Source organism: Ailuropoda melanoleuca, chromosome 8 (genome assembly GCF_002007445.2).
Source record: "Ailuropoda melanoleuca isolate Jingjing chromosome 8, ASM200744v2, whole genome shotgun sequence".
NCBI lineage: Eukaryota > Metazoa > Chordata > Mammalia > Carnivora > Ursidae > Ailuropoda > Ailuropoda melanoleuca.
This window is the reverse complement of record NC_048225.1, coordinates 92,512,165-92,534,330: the sequence shown is the minus strand read 5'-3', so window position 1 is coordinate 92,534,330 and position 22,166 is coordinate 92,512,165. Positions and strand designations below refer to the sequence as shown.

The 22,166-nt window shown below is 37.4% G+C and overlaps 1 protein-coding gene across 1 annotated transcript in view; it reads left to right on the top strand.

Annotated features, from left to right (window-relative positions):
- Nucleotides 1-1,437: 1,437 nt before the first annotated feature.
- Nucleotides 1,438-22,166, top strand: part of PPP2R5A (protein phosphatase 2 regulatory subunit B'alpha) — a 65,241-nt gene continuing 44,512 nt past the window's right edge. The window contains exon 1 of the mRNA XM_011222266.3: nt 1,438-2,346. Within this exon, the coding sequence (XP_011220568.2) occupies nt 2,166-2,346 (181 nt within the window). The 5' untranslated portion in view covers nt 1,438-2,165. The remainder of the gene's footprint in view (nt 2,347-22,166) is intronic.

Here is a 22,166-nt window from a genome sequence, read left to right as displayed (position 1 = left end):
ACATATGGCACCTATTTTTATCAAGTGGAAAGGAAAATGTCTGGAGCTCCTGAGAAGAAATGGAGATTTGGGCCCACCAGCGCAAAACCACTAAGCCAAAGGGAGACACTGTTGTGCTTAGTTATTTAATTTTTAAATTTTTCTGGGCTTAAATTTTTTTTATACTTCTTCCACTCTGCAAGTGTTTTTCCATTTTTATGTAAATGACAAATCAATTTATGAATTTCGTTTAGTACTAATACTTGGCGTAGTGAGAGTCTTATAACAGATTGGAGAGAGAATATTTGGTTGCGTTTGCGTACTTCTCATACAAATCAACTCACTTATTTTTATTAAACATGATACGCAAAGCGGCGGCGCGTACACACACGTACACACACACAACTTGTCCTTGTCCTTAAGAAGTTTAAAATCTAGTCGTAATCTCCAAGGAAGAGATCACAGTGAGAGTAAACGGCAAGCCCCCGAATCCACAAGCCACTGACCAGCGAAATCTGTACTCGTTCTGTTGGAGAAGCCGAGGGCCTATTGCTGAAGAAGGGGTGGAAATTAGCGGGATATTAACTTGGGCACGAGAAACCTCTTCTAGGATGGTGTGGATACGGAGAACTCTTTGAAGCAGTAGATGCTAGAATGCCCACACTAGACGGGAGAACAGTTCTCAGAACCACGGTGCCTGAACCACTCAAGAGCTACAAATTTATTCCGCAACTACTAATTTTACGCGGTTTAGGACCAGTGGAGGTTCCAAGACCCGCCCAGGAACTCAGCGCCCAACTCCAAATGGACGGACTCACTTCCTCGCCTTCCCCAGGGTCCCTTCGCCCGTCAATCCAACCGCCCTTTTCCCAAACCCGAAGTCTGTCCCGCCCATTTTAGTGATGTAACACCTGGCGCTCTTTCCCGCCCCAGACCTCAAGCTCCATCGGTCGCTTCAGTTCTTCATTGGCCAGCAGAGGGGACAGGGACGGGAAAGGGCCTTCATTTCGCTCTCTAAACTACCCACGCTAGTGTTCTGGTCTTCTCATAGGCTGTCAGGAGAGCAATTATAGCCTGGAGATATCGCGCAGGCGTGCAAAGGAACTTGCTGGTGGTGGTACACTTCCCCTCTCTACCAGGAGAATTCATCGCGCTGTTGTGACGTAACGGCGCACCGCTCGCCGTCCTCACTTACGATTGGGTGTGGCAGAAGTCCTTCACACAACCTCGCCCCATTTCTCAGCCTAACCTCTCAGCTTAATAGACTGTGCGGGAAGCCACGCCTCACCCCCGTTCCTGCCGCTTAGCTCTGCGATTGGCTGAGAGAACTGGCATGTTTTCCCACCTCCTACTCCCTCCCGAACGTCCGAGAGGCTGGCGGGACCCTGAGGAAGTTGTCAGTCAATCTCCTCCTTCCCCACCCCTCGCGCGGCCCCTCCCCCGGGACGCGCGCCCTAGCGCGCGCGCACACGCTCACACACTACCCCCCCTCTCTGCGTGCACCCTCCACCTTCTCAAGTTGTAGCGGTCGCTCGTTGGGGGTTCTCCGTGGGCGGCGGAAGGGCGCGTAGGGGTGGGGGCTCGGACCGCTCCGCGCTGCGAGGAGCAAGTGTGTGCGCTCCCAGAGCCGGGGCGGCGGGTCACCGCCCCGGGAGATGAGGGTCCGGCGCTGACAGGGAAGAGCGGGCACCGCGGCGGCGGCTCGGAGGGGACCCGCGATGGCAGCGCCTCGGGAGGAGGCTCCAAGCAGGGCGGGCTGTGCTGCCAGTGGACAGTGAGGGGCCGGCCGGCCGGCTGGCGAACTGGGCTGAAGAGAAGAGAGGCGCGCTCTGCGCCCGCACCCCTGCGCCCTCGCCTCAGTTGTCCAAACTTCAGGCTCTCTTCCACCCGCCCTCCGCGCCCGAAGTCAACAACTTCTTCACCCCCCTCCGCCCCCGCCCTTGCCTCCGTCAGCCCCGGGAGGTGGCCGCGCGGCGGGGACCAGGAACCCCCGGCACTGAGATGTGGCCGTGAGGCGGCGGCGGGCGGCGAGAAGCTCGGCGGCGCCCGGGAGCGGGAGGGCGGCGCGGCCAGGGGACGGGGCGGAGGGGCGCGAGCTCTCCGCGCCTCTCCCCCGCCTCCTCCTCCTGCCGCTGCCCGTTCCGTGCACGCAGCAGCCGGAGCTGCCAAGCGCCAGGGCCGCGGCGATGTCGTCGTCGTCGCCGCCGGTGGGGGCTGCCAGCGCCGCCATCTCGGCCTCGGAGAAAGTGGACGGCTTCACCCGGAAATCGGTGCGCAAGGCGCAGAGGCAGAAGCGCTCCCAGGGCTCTTCGCAGTTCCGCAGCCAGGGCAGCCAAGCGGAGCTGCACCCCTTGCCCCAGCTCAAAGGTAACCTCCGAGGGTGCGGCCCCGGGAGGGAGCGCAGGGGCTCGCCCCCGCGCCGCCAGAGCCATTTCCTCCAGGGGTTTCCCTCTGCCGCGCTGGGGCTTGTAGTGTGAGTCGTGTTTCCCACGTTGCCTCCCCCTCCCCCGCCCCCGCCCGAATCAAACAGGTTTGCTCCTCAGTGTCTTGCTGCTTTTCTTCTCCCCGATTCACCTGAACTCTTCCCATCTCAGAAGGTGCCAACCCCCTTCCCCACCTGCGCGCTCTCTCACCTGCCCTTGCGATTGCAACTCTCCAGCGCCCGGGCGCCAGGTAGTTCTTCCCTCTTGCTCTGGGCTTGCCTTTCCCCGTGTGACTTTAGCAACCTGCCCTCCCTTTGGATCTGTACTTCCCCGAGACCCTCCTCCGCTTTTCATACACTTTGAATTATTCCTTTACTTTTCTAGTTATCCAGCGTCTGCTCTCCCCTCTCCTCACCTCCCCTTCCCATTGATTGTTCCCAGTTGTCGCACAGACTGGGATTTGTTTGCAATCCCAACGCAGAGGATGGTTAGGAGTTAGCTGGCCTTTAGATTTATTTTTATAAAGGAACAAGCGTAAAAATCTGAGTAGTGTAGTCTTATTTACTGGATCGTTAGGTTTAGATGGTATAGTTAACTCAAAGAATAGAAAGACTTTAAAATACTTTATTGCCTGAGAAGATTTACACGGTAAATTTGGAGGAGTATAAGAGTTAATAGTGTTGCCTTGCAGTGGAATGGGAACTTAGTTCGCGGAGCAGGGATTCCAGGGACTGTGTAGGTTTGTACAGTAATTCAAATTCGTATCCGTGCCTAATGCTTTACAGGAGAACTTGGCACTTCTTTTGGCTCGCTTACTTTTCCCACAAGGTTTGTAGGATTTTTAATGAAATGTTTCCGAGTGGTCTAGTTTATTCTTTGTGCATTACTTTCCCTTAATTTTATAATTTTCATGTCTTTGCTTTTTATGAGATAGAAATCGTCTTGGAACAAGATGATAATGCTCCTAGACATTTAAAACAATTCGTATAGAAAAGAAACCTGATAGAAATCTAGATCATCTATTTTGCAAGGCCTGGAAATTAAAAGATCCCATACTAAAATAGATAAATGTCCAGATTTTTCAATCCATTTCATCTCCTTCAAGGATAATCTGGTTCAGATTTGTCTTTGGACCTATGAATCCAGCCTTAGTTTGGCTAGGAGTCTAAAGAAAACCCCAGATCAAATCACAGTTGACCTACAATAGATCTGGAACCCCATTCAGACCCTATACCGCCCTGCCTCTTGGGGTGCTTCTAAATCATGGACATCCCACAGCCAGAATCCAAGTGGCTTTTGAAAGAAGGTTGTATTTAAGATATGTGTGGCTTGTGTTGCTGCATTTATCATTTGTTGTTCAGCATGCAAAAATGGTTAAAACCAATTTACATATCATAGTCAGTGGTAAACCACAATGGTAGGCATTGCCAAGATTTTAATTCTTGAGTGATGTCATAGCTATAAAAGAATATTATCTTACCTATTAGGACATTGGGTTGCTATTCATGGATTTCAAACTGTAAATTTAATTAAAACGTTTGATTTTTCCCATTAAATTGTGAAATTGTTTATAATTGAAGGTTTGATGTTAGCGTTTTTCATATTTATTTGCTTTCATATTAAATTTGCTTTTTAGTAAGGTATTGTGGGTCCTTACTGTTGTCCTTATTAATATATTTACTTTAATAAAAATAATTGCCTATTAAACATGGTTAGTAGATCAAGCTAGGAGATGCAGCTTTAATACAGTTTTGAAAAGCTTGACAAAAATATGCAGAGTCAGTAATCCTCTAAATTATATGGTGCATAGTTCAACAAGTTGAAGGTGTCATTGAATGTTTTATTTATAGTATTTGGTCACTAGTACAGAAGAAGTAAAATTGGAACTTTAGATTAATTCTGTATATTTAACATGAAAATACAATATTCTTCAAAAGGAAAATTAGGTATTCACTATAAATTTATGCAAATTTAATTGTGGAAGTAAGACCCTTTACTTGGATTGCCCACTAATAAGAGTTGCTTTTACTCCAAATGCCAAAATGCTTGAAAAGTGCTTTTTTAAAAAAATTCAGTGGCTTCACATGGTACTTTGGCAGTGTACTTGATACCACAGAGTTGTGTGCTTTTTCTGTCTGTAGTAGTTTTTTCCATTTGTGGCCTTAACAAAAACCAGTGGAAAGCCCTTTAGTATGTGTATGAAAGAGAATTTTTCTTCCTGCTCTGAAATAAAATCTTCCTGTGGAGAGAGATTCAGATATTTGTGGGCAACCAAGATCTTTCAAGTGTTTATACTAACCTGCTTATGTTACACTTTGTCCACATGGATCTAAACTGGAAAGGTGCCAGCTATTTTCCTCAAAGCATGCTATGGGTAAGGATTAACAAAATAATCCAACTTTTTCATGTATAAGAAGTTTATTTGTGCAAAATCATTTAGTAAGTAGGTTGCAGGATTTTAATAGGGAAATGTTCAGAGAAAACTATTTTGTTACAGAAAGTGTTTAATAAAAAAGACTAGTTAGAAGGATATTTTAAAAAACAAGGTGCTGTCATGTGGGTCCTGAAAATTAAACTGCCTCATTGTATAGCTTAAAAAAAATATTTTTCAAAGCACTTTAAAATTTTCTTGTTATGTTAATTCTATAAGCTCCCCCTGAGAACTAGGTACTAGAAAATAAAAGTAGGAGCATTTTATCAACCATTTTTTTTGTTTTTAAATTTAAGTTAGTATAGGACTTAATTTTTCTACCTTAAATTTTTCCTCTAGTAACCAACAGTTAGGAAACTTCTAACATTTAAAAAAATCTGTTATTCACAATAGGAAGTTTTTCAGCCTGTTTTAACCTATTCTGTTTAAGTCTCTGAAAGGATTTATTTGGTAAAGTAGTAAATGCCTTATATTTATATAACTCTTAGCATTTACAAATTGTATCATACTTTAATTCTTTAATTATAAAACAGTATTGTGTATAATAAGTGAAACAGTCCAAAGAGGTGTAGTAACTCCTAATCTCTGATATCCCTTGCTTTTTCACACCTACTAAGGCTATGCTGTTGCATGACATAGCTCAATGTGTTTTTACAAACATTATATTTCATTGCAATTATATATTCACAGGAACTTTGTGCAAAACCAGTATCATTCACATTTTATTGATGAGAAAGTTGAGGCTTAAACAACTTCGTTTCAGGCCTATGATTATTTATCTGGTGTTGCATCTGATATACCAGCTCTCAGGTCAAATGATTTCAGTATTTTTGCTGTTAACCTATTTTATAAAAATTTGAACCAGCATGATAAAGTTTGATCATTGGGGTCAATCCTGGGTCAAAGGCAAATTTTTAATCTTTCTGAGTTGTTTTCCTTATCTGTAAAATGGGGATAATACCTTATATCTCCCCAGGATTATGGGGATTAAGTGAAATAATGTAATTATTATAGGCAAAGAATGTTAGCTCCCATTCTCTTTGATATTTGAAAGTCTGGATTAAAAATACTTTTTTAATGAAGGATTCACGTAAGTAGTAAACTTCCCTAGTGTACTTAAAGTATGATTTTATTTATAACCAGTTTTCAGATATGATTTATGAAAAGTAAGTTGAAGCTATATCATTTTTCAGGATAAGTATGGAAGTGGAAATAGGACAGAGTTAAAGACTGTTTAAAATATTAAAACCTGTGTTAGAAGATTTTTACCAAGCTAAGTAATTGAATTAACCAGTAGAATTGTATAGTTGTGCTTACCTCCTAAGAGACAGCCGGTAAATAGCCAAGAACAGAATGAAACCAGCTTTGAGATTGAAGAACCTCCGATTCTTGGTTGGTATATTCTTAGAAGCTGGGTCCCACTGGAGGTATCCAGGCCAGTAACAGTGATGCTGATTTGAAGCGCCTTGCTTACCTTTAGGAAAAAAAATTTTTTTCCCTTGAGGTATATATGGTCTTTTAGGATAACTGGAACAAGAACACTGACATGATCTGAAATTTCTTAACTATCTTAACTTTCTTGCAATGGGGAAAACACTACTAATTCAACTTTTAAGGTTTATAGGTCTTCTCAAAGTTAGTATCATTTTCTCTAAACCCCAGATCCCTATTTGTAGTTGGATTGGCACAAAGGAGAGTTGAAATTCACCTGAATTTATCAGGAAAAATGTTTGCAAAGGGATTTGACACACTTTTGTCATTTTAGGACTATTTTCTGAAAGTAATGTCAAATTTCTTCTGGAAGATTATTTTTTAATAAAAAAATTTTTTTAGGATATACTTCTTAGAGAAATTGATAACATAATATTCATTGCTGGCCTCTACGTGAAGGAAAAGTTTTCTAATTAAGTTTAATTTAACATCTTCAGAATTCCTATGTAGGGTCAAATTTCTTTTTCCCCCAATTTTATTCCCTCCTCTGATCCTTAATTGAATTTTGGATTATTTTATGAAGTGTCTAACTGAATTTAAGTGATAGTGCAGTAAAATGCATTTAGTTAAAATAGTGTGATCATAGGGATAGAGCGCTAGCCTGTAAATAGTAAACTTGAGTTGTCTTTCTGCATCAGTTTAATCATTTTTATTTGTAAGAATCACATTTTTCCTTGGTAAAATCACAAAGATGAATTAGTTCTTAATGAGTTTTTGTCCTTCTTTGGATGACAAAGACAAGTTTAGCGACAAAAATAATATATTTTGGAAATTGATTTTTGTGCCTAATTTTTGAAATTTAACTTTTTAAATTGTAAAAAGCTGGTAGTGGAGACTTGCTTATTTTTATTTTAGTGTTTAGCACTCTGGTTCTCAACTGTGGCTGTACACTTGGAGAGCTTTAAAAAATATCAATGCTGAGGCCCACCCTCAAGAGATTGTAAATTAATTTGCCTAAGGTAGGATACAGGCATTTGTATTTTTAAAAGCTCCCAGGGTGATTCTAATGTGCAGCCAGGGTTGAGAATCACTAATTTAGCATTATCTGTCTATTGATTTAATTCATTAATTGAGACTTTGTCCTTTTCTCTCTGATACTCATGGCTCATTACCCAGCCTATTAACATTTCCTGCCCTCACTTCACCTCCTGCTATTTACTTTTCACTCTCTTAAGTTTGCTGCCCCCTATGGCTAATCAGATGCTTTCCTGAAGGGATGTTAGATTCTGGAGTTTCAGATATGATGAGATGATTCTATAGGATTTTTCTGTAGTTAATCATAATTAAAACTCAACTATTACCATTTTATATGAGGTGGTCTGTTTTTCTTTTCTCTGATTTTAGAGCTGTGGCTGAGTAAAATGAAAGAGAACATATCAGGGTTTTTAATTCCATCATTCAGGGTAACATGATGATTTCAGCCGCTTTGGAGTATAACACTGATATTTGCTATACACTAAAGGCATTGTTCTGCTTCTTTAAGATTTAAAACTAATATTACTAGTGTATATGTTGAATATTAGATATTAAACAAATGAACTGTTTTTGAACTTAACTGTATTTTTGGTTATGCCTTGTCCTTATTCGGCAACAAGAAATTTTTTTGCACAGTGTTTTTACTTCTATCATCTTAATCTTGATTACAGCTTTTTATTGAAGATAAAGCATCAAGGACATGGTACCACTTATATTTCATGTTCCTATTTTGTTTTTGGCCTTTCTGCTATCCAATTTGAATAAGACTCGTATTTGTTGATTTGTTGTTTTGAGTTAGTGTTCAGTTGTTATGGAGTGATGTTCTCTCTCCAGAATGAAAGACTTTGAAATCAGAAGTCATCTGTGTTTTCATATCCCACTGTGGTACCAAATATAGTATTCTGTGCATAGTAAATGTAGTTATGTAGTTAGAACAACTGTTTTGTCGAAGAAATTACCTGCTAGTTGTCTTTTGACTGTTTTCCCTTAACACCCCTTCCCCCATCCAGTTATTGTTGGTGCTTCTTTCAGTGACGTTTGTTCAGTGATGTTTGATGCTGTCTGTCAGCAGATTGGTTCTCTTCTGTTTTGTTTTTTTTATTTTAATGTATTTGTGCCTAAGTCTAGTTCAGGGTTTTTTAGTAAATAAATTCTGGGCTTTTGATACCGTGGCAGTAAATTGTAAATGTAGGTTTAAAATGAAGAATTGTTTGCTTTTGTATTTTATGCGTTGCCAAATGACTGGTTTAAGTGACATGTAACATTATTGATAGATTCTTGCCAGGAAAGGTGTTGTGTAAGGTTTATGTGGAAAAGAAGTACTGGGTTGACTCCCAACCTGGACACGTGTATACAAACATTAAATGAACTCAAATAATTAGTTTGCAGTAATTTCTGAATTTGAGTTTCAATCTTTATAAGGATGTCCTTGAAGGAGATGAAAGGAACAGATTTTAAATATATAATTACTTTTAATGCATTGTTGTGTAACAAGGAACCTAAATGCTTTTCTGGAAGAGTTTTACATGACAGAGTAGGTTTATGCAAAATAAACTCTACTTGTCTGAGCAGGATATTGACTAATAAGCAGTTTCAAACCTACTTTTTATATATATCTGTTTGATGTCTTCCTGAAGGAATTTGTTTATGTGGACTTTTTGAGTATTGGTGACTTTTAGAAATCCTGCAATTTTGATCAGAAATTCTAAAGAGACGTGATTTTTAGAGGAGTAATTTGCTGAATATGATAGGCTCACATGGTAAAATTCAGAGAACCTGTTTCTGACTTGGACACTGAAGGCAAGGGATTTCTTGGGAACACACTCCTCCTACTGGAATGGTGATGCTAATTGCAGCTACTATAACCTTACCATGATGTTACATCTAGTTGAGCCTTCTGGTGGTGAATGGAACCACAGAAGTAAGTCAGTGTAGTTTAGCCTTCACTGGGAATCAGTTTCACACTTGTTCAAAATAAATAGCTTGTCATTTCATCAGAGAAGCTTTCTTTAATGTACAGAGAATATACGGGGTTTTTAAGCCTCTAGATATTTTCTCAGGTTTTGGTTTGTTAATGAATAAACTGTATGGGCAGTACCTAAAAAAAGGTTAAGAATTTATTTAATGACTAGACTTAAAACTTGTAGTTTAGGAGTATCAGATTTTAAATATGGCTTCAAAAATTATACATTTTCTCTTTTAAATGGTTTTGCCTTTGTTTCATTGGTAAAGATAATCTAGAATTATAGCTGTTATCACAAGTTAGTGATTATTTGAACACATTGTTAATCTCATGCCTTTAAATTAATAAAGTGAAAAAGATGAGACAGTTTTTGTTGTAAACTCTGAATTTTGATTTAGCAAAACAGAGTGTTTCAGACTTTTCTAATGATAAACATCTGCTGGAGCTATAAGTAAAATATAATTTCTGTAGGAATAAGTATCTGCCTTTTTAAAAAAGATTATTTATGTAAGAGAGAGAGACATAGAGAGAGTGGGGGGAGAGACAGAGGGAGAGAGAATTCCAAGCAGACTCCCCGCTGAGCGGGGAGCCTGATGCAGGGCTCAGTCATACCACCCGAGACCATGACCTGAGCCAAAACCAGGAGTCAGACGCTTAATCACCTGAGCCATCCAGGCACCCCTGTATCTGCTTTAAAAACAGAAAACAAAAAACTTACATTACCATTCTTTTAATTGGCCAGAGGAAAAATTTTGTTTGCCTGCTGTTAAAACTAGATACATACTTTGCTTTCAAAATCTGGTGCAGAAATACTTTCCTCTCTTTGGTGTTCATAGTGCTTAAAATTTAGAGATTAGGGGCGCCTGGGTGGCACAGCGGTTAAGCGTCTGCCTTCGGCTCAGGGCGTAATCCTGGCGTTATGGGATCGAGCCCCACATCAGGCTCCTCCGCTATGAGCCTGCTTCTTCCTCTCCCACTCCCCTGCTTGTGTCCCCCCTCTCGCTGGCTGTCTCTCTTTCTGTCAAATAAATAAATAAAACCTTTAAAAAAATTTAGAGATTAAAGCTTTACTTAATAAAGTGAATAAAATGATGATTTTTTAAAATTAAATGTCTTTAGGAGCTTGTAGTTTGGTGGGGAATATAGATCTGTAAGGCAGTTTTAATTACTGTCACATTTTGTGGTAAGAGTAAGCAGTAAGTAGCTAGGGTAGTGTATGGGGGGACCCAATCTCGTTTGGGTATATAAGGAGGGAGATCAGGGAAAGTTTCCTGGAGAAAGCAACGGGTACACTGACATCTAAAAGAGGTGTTCAGCCGAGGCAGATGGGGTCTGAGAGGTCCACCTAATGGGCAATATGAGCAGCCCAGAGGTGAATGAGTGTGGCGTATTTGGGGAACTGCTAGCAGTCAATGTGGCTGTGACAAAGGATACTGTAATAGAGACCTGATCAGAGAAGAGACTGAAGCAACAATTGGGGTCTATATCATAGTCTTGATGCCATGTGCTGTGTTTACTCCTGATAGTAGCATGAAGAGTGTTTTGGGAGATGGGAGTAAGGAACTGTAGTTAGGATGCTGGCACAGGAATTCAGACAAGATGAAGGTGGCCTTGTCGAAGGCAGGACTTGGTGAGAGGGAGAAACCAGTGATGATATATTTCTAACTCGGGCAACTAGAGGCACAATAGCAATTTACTGAAAGGGAGAAAGAGAGGCAGATCAGATTTGGGGGAAAATTTTTTTTTGTTAGACAGGTTGAAGTGCCTGTGGGAAATCAAAGTGAAGCTGTCTAGTAGGAAGATAGATATTTTGGTCTGGAACTAAATAGAAAGACCTATGCTAGAGAGAACAATTTGGGAGTCTTTAGATTAAACATGGCATTTGAAATTATTCAAGTAGAAGCAACCACTGAAAATATGTGGACAGGGAAGAGGCCAAGGAATACCATCCTTTAGATGATGATCAAAGAAAAGGGGGTAATCTGAAGGCAAGAGAGAAAGCTTGAGTGGAAGCCAAAGGAAGACAGTTATGTAAGAGGAGAGACAAGGAAGTCAAGGGAAGACAATCTTTAAAAAATGGGGGTGAGGGGACGCCTGGGTGGCTCAGTCACTTAAGTGTCTGCCTTGGGCTCAGGTCATGATCTGAGGGTCCTGGGTTTGAGTCTCTCATCAGGCTCCCTGCTCAGCAGGGAGTCTGCCTCTCCCTCTGCCTCTCCCCCGGCTCCTGCTTGTGTGTGCAGACGCTCTCTTTTTCTCTCACAAAAATAAATAAAATATTTTTTTAAAAATGAGGGTGGGGGACTAATAACACTGAAAAGAGCTGTTGATAAGTCAAGTAAGAGCTGAAAAGTTCCCATGGGTTTGGTAATCTAAGTAACATTAGTGACTTGAGAGCATTTCAGAGGATTAATAGACTTGAAATTTCTGTAAAGTGGGGAATGAATGAAAATTGTTAAAGTCAAGTCAGTAAGTATAGACATCTCTTTCAGGAAGCTTGACAATTAGAAAAAAATACATCATTAGCTGTCAGTTGCAGAATGGATTGTAGCAGAACAAGATTTTTAGGAGGACCAGTTAGGAGATTATTTTATTAGGCAAGGTGAAACATGGCATGACTTGGGCTAGGGGTGGTAGTAGTTGAAATGGAAAGAAAGAGATGTATTTGGGATATATCTTGGATAGGACTTGTTAATTATTTGAGTGGAGATGGAGAAGGAAAGGTAGGAATCAAGGGTGATTTCCAGGTGTTTTAGCTTGGACCTCTGAGTGGGTAAGTCTACCACCAGAGAAGGAATACATTAAAGAAGGAAACAGATATACAGGGAAAATCCAGAATTGAATTTTGGAAATTTGAGTTTTGGGATATCTTTTGGAAACCCAAGTAAGAATATCAAATAGATTTTTCTTTTGGAAGCGTGAATCATGGAGTGCCCATTTGGTAATTTCTATGACTTCTAAACATTAAATAGAAGATTTTCAAGTTTACCTGTCAGAAAATGGTCATAGTTTGTGATATTGGCTAGTTGGTCTTCTGGGCAAATTGGGATTATCTATTCACTCTTCGGTGAAATGTCTGTACCCCAGATGGTGTATGTGTGAGAGAGATCACAAAATACGTTTGGACAAGTGCATGAGCAAGGCTAGGTTTTACTTAATTACTGTTTTCTGCCTTTAGGGTGTATCTTCTTCCCCAGCATTTAGTCAGTCAGTTCTTGGTTTTATTATTTATTGAATGAAATAATGAAGCAAAAGCTATTAAATTGACTGAAAGAAAAGTACCAGTTTGTGTCATGCAGTGATTCACAATTTTATACTGACTTATAACTGAGTCCCATAATGTTTACATACAACCCTAAGTTTAGCATTTTGTTGATGAAGAAACCAAAACAGATAGGTTATATGTTTGTGCAAGTCATATATAGCTCAGTATCTTTTCAGTTGGTTTTTGATTCTTCCTCTGTAATATTAAACTGAAGATATGTATTGCTTGCAATAAAGCAATATTAATACCTTATTTTCTAACAGTACAAAGGAAAATAGTAGTAATGGAACCTTGTCAAGATATTATTTCTTTTAGGTCCTGGGCAAGTAGACCACTATTGAACATTTTTCTAAGAATCTTCAATGCAGAGGATTTTGTTTCTTAAATTGTGCTGATACAAAAATACTTCATTGATTTTCTTTGGTGTCTCCCTTTTAGCACTGTTCCTCCCTTTTTTAAGTAATGTAAAATTTTCATTGGAGAACATTTAACATTTGTTTTATGAATGAGTACTGAGACACAAGAGGAAGTGAACTTTTAATCACTCAGCACTTTTGTCAGAGCTAGATTTATATTTTGGAGTTAAAGTTTTAATCTATAATTAGCGGTTTTAATGAGTTATTATGGAATATCAAGAACTGATCAGGCTGTCTACTTATTTCTGCCTCTCTTTTGGAAATGCTGTGTATATTTCAGTCTCCCTCTACACAAGCTATGTACACATAGTTTTTGAAAACTTGTATTTGTGGCCACGTTAGCGTAGTCTTTCTGATCATTTCTCAGTTTGAGGGAGGAAATAAATTGAGGCAAAATAACTGAGACTTGGGTGTAAAAGTCAGTTGGGCTAATTCATCTATCACTTTAATGATTTTATTCTCCTGTAAAACCTCCAGAAAAACAGATTGGACAGTGTCATCTTGTTAAGTAGTTTTCCACATACATTTGTCCTTCTAGTGAATGAACCAGCCTAAATTTGAATCCTAAATGGAAATAAAGTAGTAAATGTAATGATGCACCTTTTAAGGGGCATTTAATTTTAATAGTCATGTTTCCTTCATAGGAAATTTCTGTCATTCATTTACGAAACTTAAAAATAACCCAGCTTTTACCTAGCTACCAAGTACCCAGAGACTGATTTTGGTATTTCTTATATTTTGATACCCTGTTTTTAATTTGGACCACATGGATGACCTTACGCATAACATATTTTGATATTTTGAGAACTGCTTTTTTTTTTTTTTTTTAAAGATCTAGAAAAGTAGCTTCTCCTGTGGAATAGGAATGACTATTTTAGAATACAATACTTGCTGTGAGTCATGAGTGAGTTTCAGTTTTCATGGTTTTCTAAAATAAACTCACTTAAAGACTATGCCATAAGAAATATCATATTCTTAACTACCCTATTTCCTTTATAATGGCTTTATTATTTTTATAAAAACTTACAGACTTCACTGTTAAAATCAAGTCAAAAGGAATCTTACAAAGATAGAAAATAAAACCCCCCAGAGGAAACGTCTCTTAGAATTTTGAGTATCTTTCTGTATTTTCCCATTAAGTGGGATCATATAATATATGCTATTCTGCATGCATTATTTACTTTAATTGAATATTATAAGTAGTATACTTCTGAAAGGAAAAAATTTAAATTAATTGAGATTTGTTTCTGAATAAAGTTTTTATTTCTGGAAATATTAAATCAAATTACTCTAGACCTTGATTAGAAAAATTCCTTATATTAAAAGGAGAGGAAATAATTTCTAAGAGTACTGATATTTAATTTTAGGGAGGTTATACATGGATCTCTTAGAAAACCTGATTAGAGAAATGCATCATCTTCTCAGAAAATATTGTTTACAATATTGTGCATATAATTTTAGGGTTCTTGGATTCACCACCACCACCACCACTACCACTCTGAAGCCCATCTGATTTTGGAGGGAAGTGGGGGTGTTTGTAGACCTTAAGGGACTGTTCTAGAGATGTGAACAACCTTGTTGAGTCGTTAATCCTGTTCCTTAACACGGTAGCAGGTGTTTCTTAGGAGTTACAGGGAGGAGTAGTTACCAGATGGAACCTCATCACAGTCATCAAAACTGAAAATAGCTATAGAGGCATTGATCTGTAAAGATTTGTTTAATACTTCTTGTTCCCCCAAAATTCCAAATGAGAAACAAAATGCTTCTAAAAACCTGTTTTATTTAATGAATAACAGGTTTTATATTCAAATTGAATTAAGCAAAAACAATGTTTCATAATTTATCACAGAAGAAAAACAGAAACCAAAAAACAAATTGAATTAAGCAGATGACACAGATATTCCATTTATAGGCATATCTCAAAGATGTTCAGGTTTGGTTCCAGACCACCACAGTAAAGCAAATATCACAGTAAAGTGAGTCAAATGAATTTTTTTTTTATTTCCCAGTGCATATAAAAGTTATGTTAACACTGTACTTTGGTCTTTTAAGTGTGCCATAGCATCATGTCTAAAAAAAAGTACCTTCCTTAATTTAAAAATACTTCATTGCTAAAAATTGCTAATCATCAACTTTCAGAAAGTCATAATCACTGATCATAGGTCACCATAACAAATGGAATATTTCAAACTTTTTCATTATTTTAAGAATTACCAAAATATGACAGAGAGACACAAAGTGAGCAAATGCTGTTGGAAAAAATGGTGCCGATAGACTTATTCATTGCAGGGTTGCCACAAACCTTCAGTTTGTAAAAAATGCAGTATCTGTGAAGTGCAATGAAATGAGTTAATGTCTGTACTCTCTCAGGGGCCTGTTTTTCAGTATTCTGCTTCCAAAAGTCCAAGTTTCTGCATTCCAAGGAATTCATATAACAAGCCCCGTTAGCTCATCTTCATTTCTTGTTCTTTTCTACTTCATCAGAAGTTGTTTTCAAAGACAAAAGATAACAAAGTTAATTTTTTTTGAGATAAAAATCAAACAGTGCCTTCTTTTTTTTTTTTTTAAAGATTTTATTTATTTATTCGACAGAGAGGGAACACAAGCAGAGGGAGTGGGAGAGGAAGAAGCAGGCTTATAGCGGAAGAGCCTGATGTGGAGCTCGATCCCATAACGCCGGGATCACGCCCTGAGCCGAAGGCAGATGCTTAACCACTGTGCCACCCAGGCGCCCCCAAACAGTGCCTTCTTATCCTTCTATAATGCAATAATTGTGGATGTATTCACATTTGAATAGTAATGGAGTAAAGAATAGAAATATTTGTTCTTTGAAGTTTTAGATAGTATTCTAGCAGTTTTCTTAAAACAATATTTGTATATTAAGATTCATTATCAAATTGGTAGGGTGCATGTATTCAAATTTTCTAAAAGGTGATGCCTCCAGTGTTTTCCAACCATTTTTCAATTTTAATGAAATCATAAATCCTTAACAAGGTTCTGTTTGCAATGCTGTGAATCATTTGTTAATAAATGTTTCTATTGTTCCTTTATAATAGTTTGATCCCCTAAAGTTTCAAATAAAAGCTCATTTTAGAGTCTTAGTTATTAATGTTCTAGGAGTATTGCCAAAAAAAGCTACATGTCCTATATTCTGTGCCAGTTTCTTAAATTAGAATCTTGGATTGCATCCTCAGCGTGTCACTGTAGTGGTATTGCTGGGTTGCTATGATACGGTGCTTGTTCTATAATTTGTAGCATGAATCCTATATGAGATCCTACTTTAGATTTCAAAAATGTGAGCAGCAGTAATTGGAAATATGACATGTTTTTCCTTTAAGGAAAATTATACCTATAAAATTTATTTCTGTTATAAATTATACTTGATACTTTAAACTGTTTATTCTTAGATCTAAAATAGAGAATTAACAATGAACTATTTGAAATAATTTGGTTTCCTTAAGTTTAGTTTATCACATTGACTTTTATGAAAATGGGCAATAAAAGAAAGGTTTTATGATAATATATTAAAATTTCATTGTTCTTCTATTTGGTATTTGAGATCTTAAGAGAAATGAATATAAACTAGATTTTCTGGCAACATGAATTTGAGACCGTATCAGCAAAACAACATTACAAGGGAAAACTCCAAATTATCTTAACTTTACGGAATTTATTCTTTTTTATTCAGTGAACTGTTCTTAAAACCAACCCTATGTAGCCCTATTGGTTTTATTCTTTCTCCTTTTATGTGGTAGTTTTTGTGTTTTCATTTACTTTTTCCATATAAATTAGTATAGATGGCATAAAGACAAAACAGGTATCCTAGGCATGTGTTGTGTATACATTTGTGGTAGAATGAAGTTTTTATGATTGTTGGTTACTGACATTTGACCTTTAAATCACAACTGATCTTTAAGCTTTTACTTGATTTAAATGCTTTAAACTTTTAATGTTTTGCATATTTGATATGAAAGTATTTTAGAGACCAGGACTGAACTAAAAATTTTTAACAGCTTTATTGAGATATAATTCATATACCATATGATTCACCCATTTAAAGTATACAATTCAGGGGCTTTTAGTATATGTACAGATATGTGCAAGCATCACTTCAGTCAATTTTAGAACATTTTCATAATCTCAAAAAGAAATGCCGTGCTATTTAACTCTTACTCCTCATCTCATCCATCCCCTTCCCTAAGCAACCACTAATCTATTTTCTGTCTCTATAGATTTCCCTATTCTGGACATTTTATATAATTGGATTGTATATATTCTTTTGTAAGTCTTTTATACCACTGGCTTCTTTTCACCTAGCATAGTATTTTCAAGGTTTGTCCATGTTGTAGATGTTTCAGTACTTCATTCCCTTGATGGCTGAGTATTGACCCATTGTATGGCTTTAGCACCACATTTTATTTGCTCATTCATCAGTTGATGGACATTTGAGTTTCTGCTTCATTCCCTTGATGGCTGAGTATTGACCCATTGTATGGCTTTAGCACCACATTTTATTTGTTCATTCATCAGTTGATGGACATTTGAGTTTCTACCTTTCGGTTATTATGAATAATGTTGCTATAAACATTTGTATACAAGTTTTTGTGTGGACATACATTTTAACTTCTCTTGAGTGTATGTATACCTAGGAGTAGAATTGCTGGGTTGTATGTAATTCTGTGGTTTTTTTTTTTAAAGATTTTATTTGAGATTGGGAGAGCATGAGCAGGGGGGAGGGATAGAGGAGAGGGAGAAGCGGACTCCCTGCTGAGCATGGAGCCTGATGCTGCGACTTGATCCCAGGACCCTGGGATCATGACCTGAGCTGAAGGCAGACCTTTAACCTACTGAGCGACCCAGGCACCCTGTAATTCTTTGTTTAATTGCTTGAGGAACTGCCACACTGTTTTCCACCATAGCCACACCATTTACATTCCCACCACCAGTTTATGGTCTCTGCATACCCCCACAACACTTGTTATTCTGACTTTTTGTTATAGTCATCTTAATAGATATGAAGTATGGTCTTTTTGTGGTTATGATTTGCATTTCTCTAGTGACTAATGATGTCAAACATCTTTTAATGTGCTTTTTGGTCTTTAGTGTATCTTCCTTGTAGAAATGGCACTTCAGGTCCTTTGCCCATTTTTAATTGAATGGTCTTTTTATCAAATTGCAATAATTTTTAATATATTTTAATACCAGTCCCTTTGTCTTTTCACTTTCTTAATGGTATTCTTTGAAGTGCACAGCTTAGTTTTGATGAAAGTCCAAATTATCTCTTTTTTCTTGTTCCTTATGCTTTTGTTGTCATATCTAAGAATCTTTCCCAGATCTAAGGTCATTAAGGTTTACCTTTATGTTTTCTTCTAAGGATTACATAGGTTAACCCTCGCATTTTTAGTTCTCTGACCCCTTTTGAGTTCATTTTTGTATGGGATGTGATGTAACAGTTCAAATATATCCTTTTACATGTAGCTATTCAGATGTGCTAGCACATTTGTTAAAAAGACTATGCTTTCCCCATTAAATGGTCTTGATGCCATTGTTGAAATCAGTTGGCGCATGGTTTTGTTTCTGGGCTTTCATTTCTGTTCCACTGATGTATGTTCAGTTTTATCAGTACCACACTGCTTTGATTACTGTTGCTTTGTAGTACAATTTGAAATGGAGCAGTATGAGTCTTCCTACCTTGTTCTTTTTCAAGATTGTTTTGGCTATTCTGGATCACTTGCAATTGCAAAAGTTAGGTTATTGATTTGAGATCTTTATTTGTTCTTCTATAGTCATTTACAGCTATAAATTCCCTTCTAAACATATGTTTTAACATGTTGTGTCTTCATTTTCATTTGTCTCAAAATATTTTTTTTTAAAGATTTTATTTATTTATTTGACGGAGAGAGAGGCAGCCAGTGAGAGAAGGAACACAAGCAGGGGGAGTGGGAGAGGAAGAAGCATGCTCCCAGCGGAGGAGCCTGATGTGGGACTCGATCCCAGGACTCTGGGATCACGCTCTGGGCCAAAGGCAGATGCTTAATGACTAAGCCACCTAGGCACCCCCTCAAAATACTTTCTGATTTTCCTTTGATATCTTCTTTGATACACTATTTAGGAGTGTCTGTGGTTTAATTGCTACATATTTGTGAGTTTCCCAATTTGTTTTCTGTTACTGATTTATAGTTTCATTCTACCATGGCCAGAGGACATACTTTGTAGTATTTCTGTTTTTAAATTTTTTTGAAGTTGGTTTTATGACCTGGCATATGGTCTGTCCTAGAGACTTTCATGTGCACTTGAGAATATGTATTCTGCTGTTGTTGGGTGGAGTATTCCATAGTAAATAAATTCTGTAGTGTTCTATAGAAGTCTGTTAGGTCTAGTTGATGTATAGTGTTAAGTCTTATATTTCCTTGATCTTCTGTATAGTTGTTCTATCCATTATTAAGTGAGACATTGAAGTCTCCAGCTGTTATTGTTGAATTATCCATTTCTTTCTTCACTTTTGTTTTTGCCTTCATATATTTTAAAACCGTTAGTGCACATATTTTTATAATTGTCACATCTTATTCATGAATTAACCCTTTTATCATAAAATGATTATCTATAATATAATTTTTTTGGTTTTAAAATCTGTTTATCTGATATCAGCATACCACTCTAGCCTTCTTGTGTGTGTTTGTATGATATATCACTTTCCATCATTTTCCTTTTAGTCTATTTGTGTCTTTGCATCTATGGCTTATATAAGACAGCGTATAGTTAGGTCTTTTTTTTATTCAGTCTGAAATCTCTGCCTTTTTATTGGATTGTTTAATCCATTTATATTTAATGTTATTTGTTAATATAGTTGGATTTATGCCTGCCATTTTACTTTTCTTTTTTCTGTGTCTCGTGTCTTTTTTGTGCTATATTCTTCCTTTTCTGCTTGCTTTAGTATTAGGTGAATATTTTTCAAAGCAGCATTTAAGTTTAATGATTTTTTTTTTTTACTACATCTTTTTGAGTTTATTTTTAGTGGTTGTTCTTGGGCTTGTGATATGCATATTGTAGAATAAACTTCAGATTTATATTAGCTTAGTGCCAGTGAGATATAGAAACATTATTTCTATATTCCTGTATTTCATTTTCCCCTTTTAAAGGCATTATTGTTACTCAGTTACATTTATTAATGTTATAGACCCAACAGTACATTGTTGTAGTTATTACTTTACCATCAATAGTTATTTCTTTAACCCAGTACAGGTTTGCTCCCACCCACCTCCTTTGTGCTGTTATTGGCAATGTATTACTTTTCTCTATGGATCTATATTTTATTTATTTATTTATTTATAATGCATATGTAAATATATGAGTCTGTATATATATGGAGGTGTATATATCTGTAAATATATATAATATATACATATATATCTGTAAGTATATAAAAATGTATCTGTGATCTGTGTGTATATATATATCTGTATCTGTATGTATGTTACTTTATACAGTGGGTTTTTTGAATCAGTTTAGAGAGAAAGGAAAATATATGCATTAATATTGCCTCTTATGATTACATAATTAACTTTAGTGGAGCTCTTTTTGTGTGTGTGTGGATTTGAATTACTTTTCTGGTCATTTGCTTTCAACCTGATGGAATTCTATTACTGTTTCTTTTAAGGCAGACTGGGTAGCCTTTGTGTTTTTGTTTATTTGGGAATGTCTTTATTTCACCTTAATTTTTGAAAGATAGCTTTGCTGGATATAGGATTTTTGCGATGACAGGTTTTTTTGTTTTGTTTTTTGGGTTTTTTTGTTTGTTTGGTTTTGAGCAGTTTGAATATGTTGCTTTGTTTTCTAGCCTCTGCTGTTTCTGCTGAGAAGTCAACTGTTAATCTTAGCCCTTGTAAATGACTAGTTGTTTTTCTTTTCCTGCTTTCAAGATTTTCTCCTTGTCTTTGACTTTCAAGCACTTTTATTATGCTGTTTCTGGGAATCTCCTTGAATTTTTCCTTCTTAGAGTTTGTTGAGCTTTCTGGGTATGTAGGTTTATTCAGTAAATTTGGGAAGTTTTCAGTCATTATTTCTTCACTTTTTCTTTCTTTCTTTTTTGCTCCTTTCTCTTCTCCTTTTAGTACTCCTATTATGTGCATGTGTTATACTATATGGTGTCCCACAGATCTCTGAAGTTCTGATCATTTTTACTCACCTTTTTTCTCTAATCAGATTTCATAATCTGTATCAGTTTATCTTCAAACTTCCCTAATTCTTTCTTGTGCTATTTCACATCTACTGTTGAGTCCTTCTGGTGAGTTTTTCATTTTGTTATTGTACTTTTTAATGCAAAATTTTCGTGTTTCTCTCTCTCGCTCTCTCTTTTCTTTTTTTTTTTTGGTAAATTCTGTCTCTATATCCTCTATTTGATATGACATTATCATATCTTTTTTACTTCATTAGTCATGGTTACCTTTAGTTCTTTGAATATATATAATGGCTACTTTGAAGTCATTTTCTGTTAATCCAATATTTGGTTGCTCTCACAGGCAGTTTCTTTTTTTTTTTTTTTAAAGATTTTATTTATTTATTCGACAGAGATAGAGACAGCCAGAGAGAGGGAACATAAGCAGGGGGAGTGGGAGAGGAAGAAAGCAGGCTCATAGCGGAGGAGCCTGATGTGGGGCTCAATCCCATAACGCCGGGATCACGCTCTGAGCCGAAGGCAGATGCTTAACCGCTGTGCCATCCAGGCACCCCTCACAGGCAGTTTCTGTTGCCTCCTTTTTTTTTTTTTTTCTTTGTATATGGGACATACTTTCCTGTTTCTTTGTGTATCTTATAATCTTTTTTGTTGTAAACTGAACATTTTAAATCATGTATTTAATGTATTATAGCAACACAATATTGGCTACTGGCCCCACCCCTCAGAGGTGGTGTTGTTTATTTGTTTAGCGACTGGTCTAATGTTGTTCCTCAGAGAGGTGCCACTTTAGGCATGCCAGTAGGCACCCTGAGATGACAGTGTTTTGGACAGGGCTCTCTTTATGTTTTCCTAACTACACCCCCAACTTTAAATTCCAGTGACTTCCAGCTTCCTTGTTTAATTGTTTTCAACAATGCTCTGGGGCATAAATTGTTCTTGTAATTTTTTCTGACTAATCCAGTCAAATTCAGGCTCCTTTGAAGGAATAGTTCCTGAGGTCAGTGTCTGATATTTGTTCTGACACTGGGAGGGCTTCTCCGAACTGTTTCT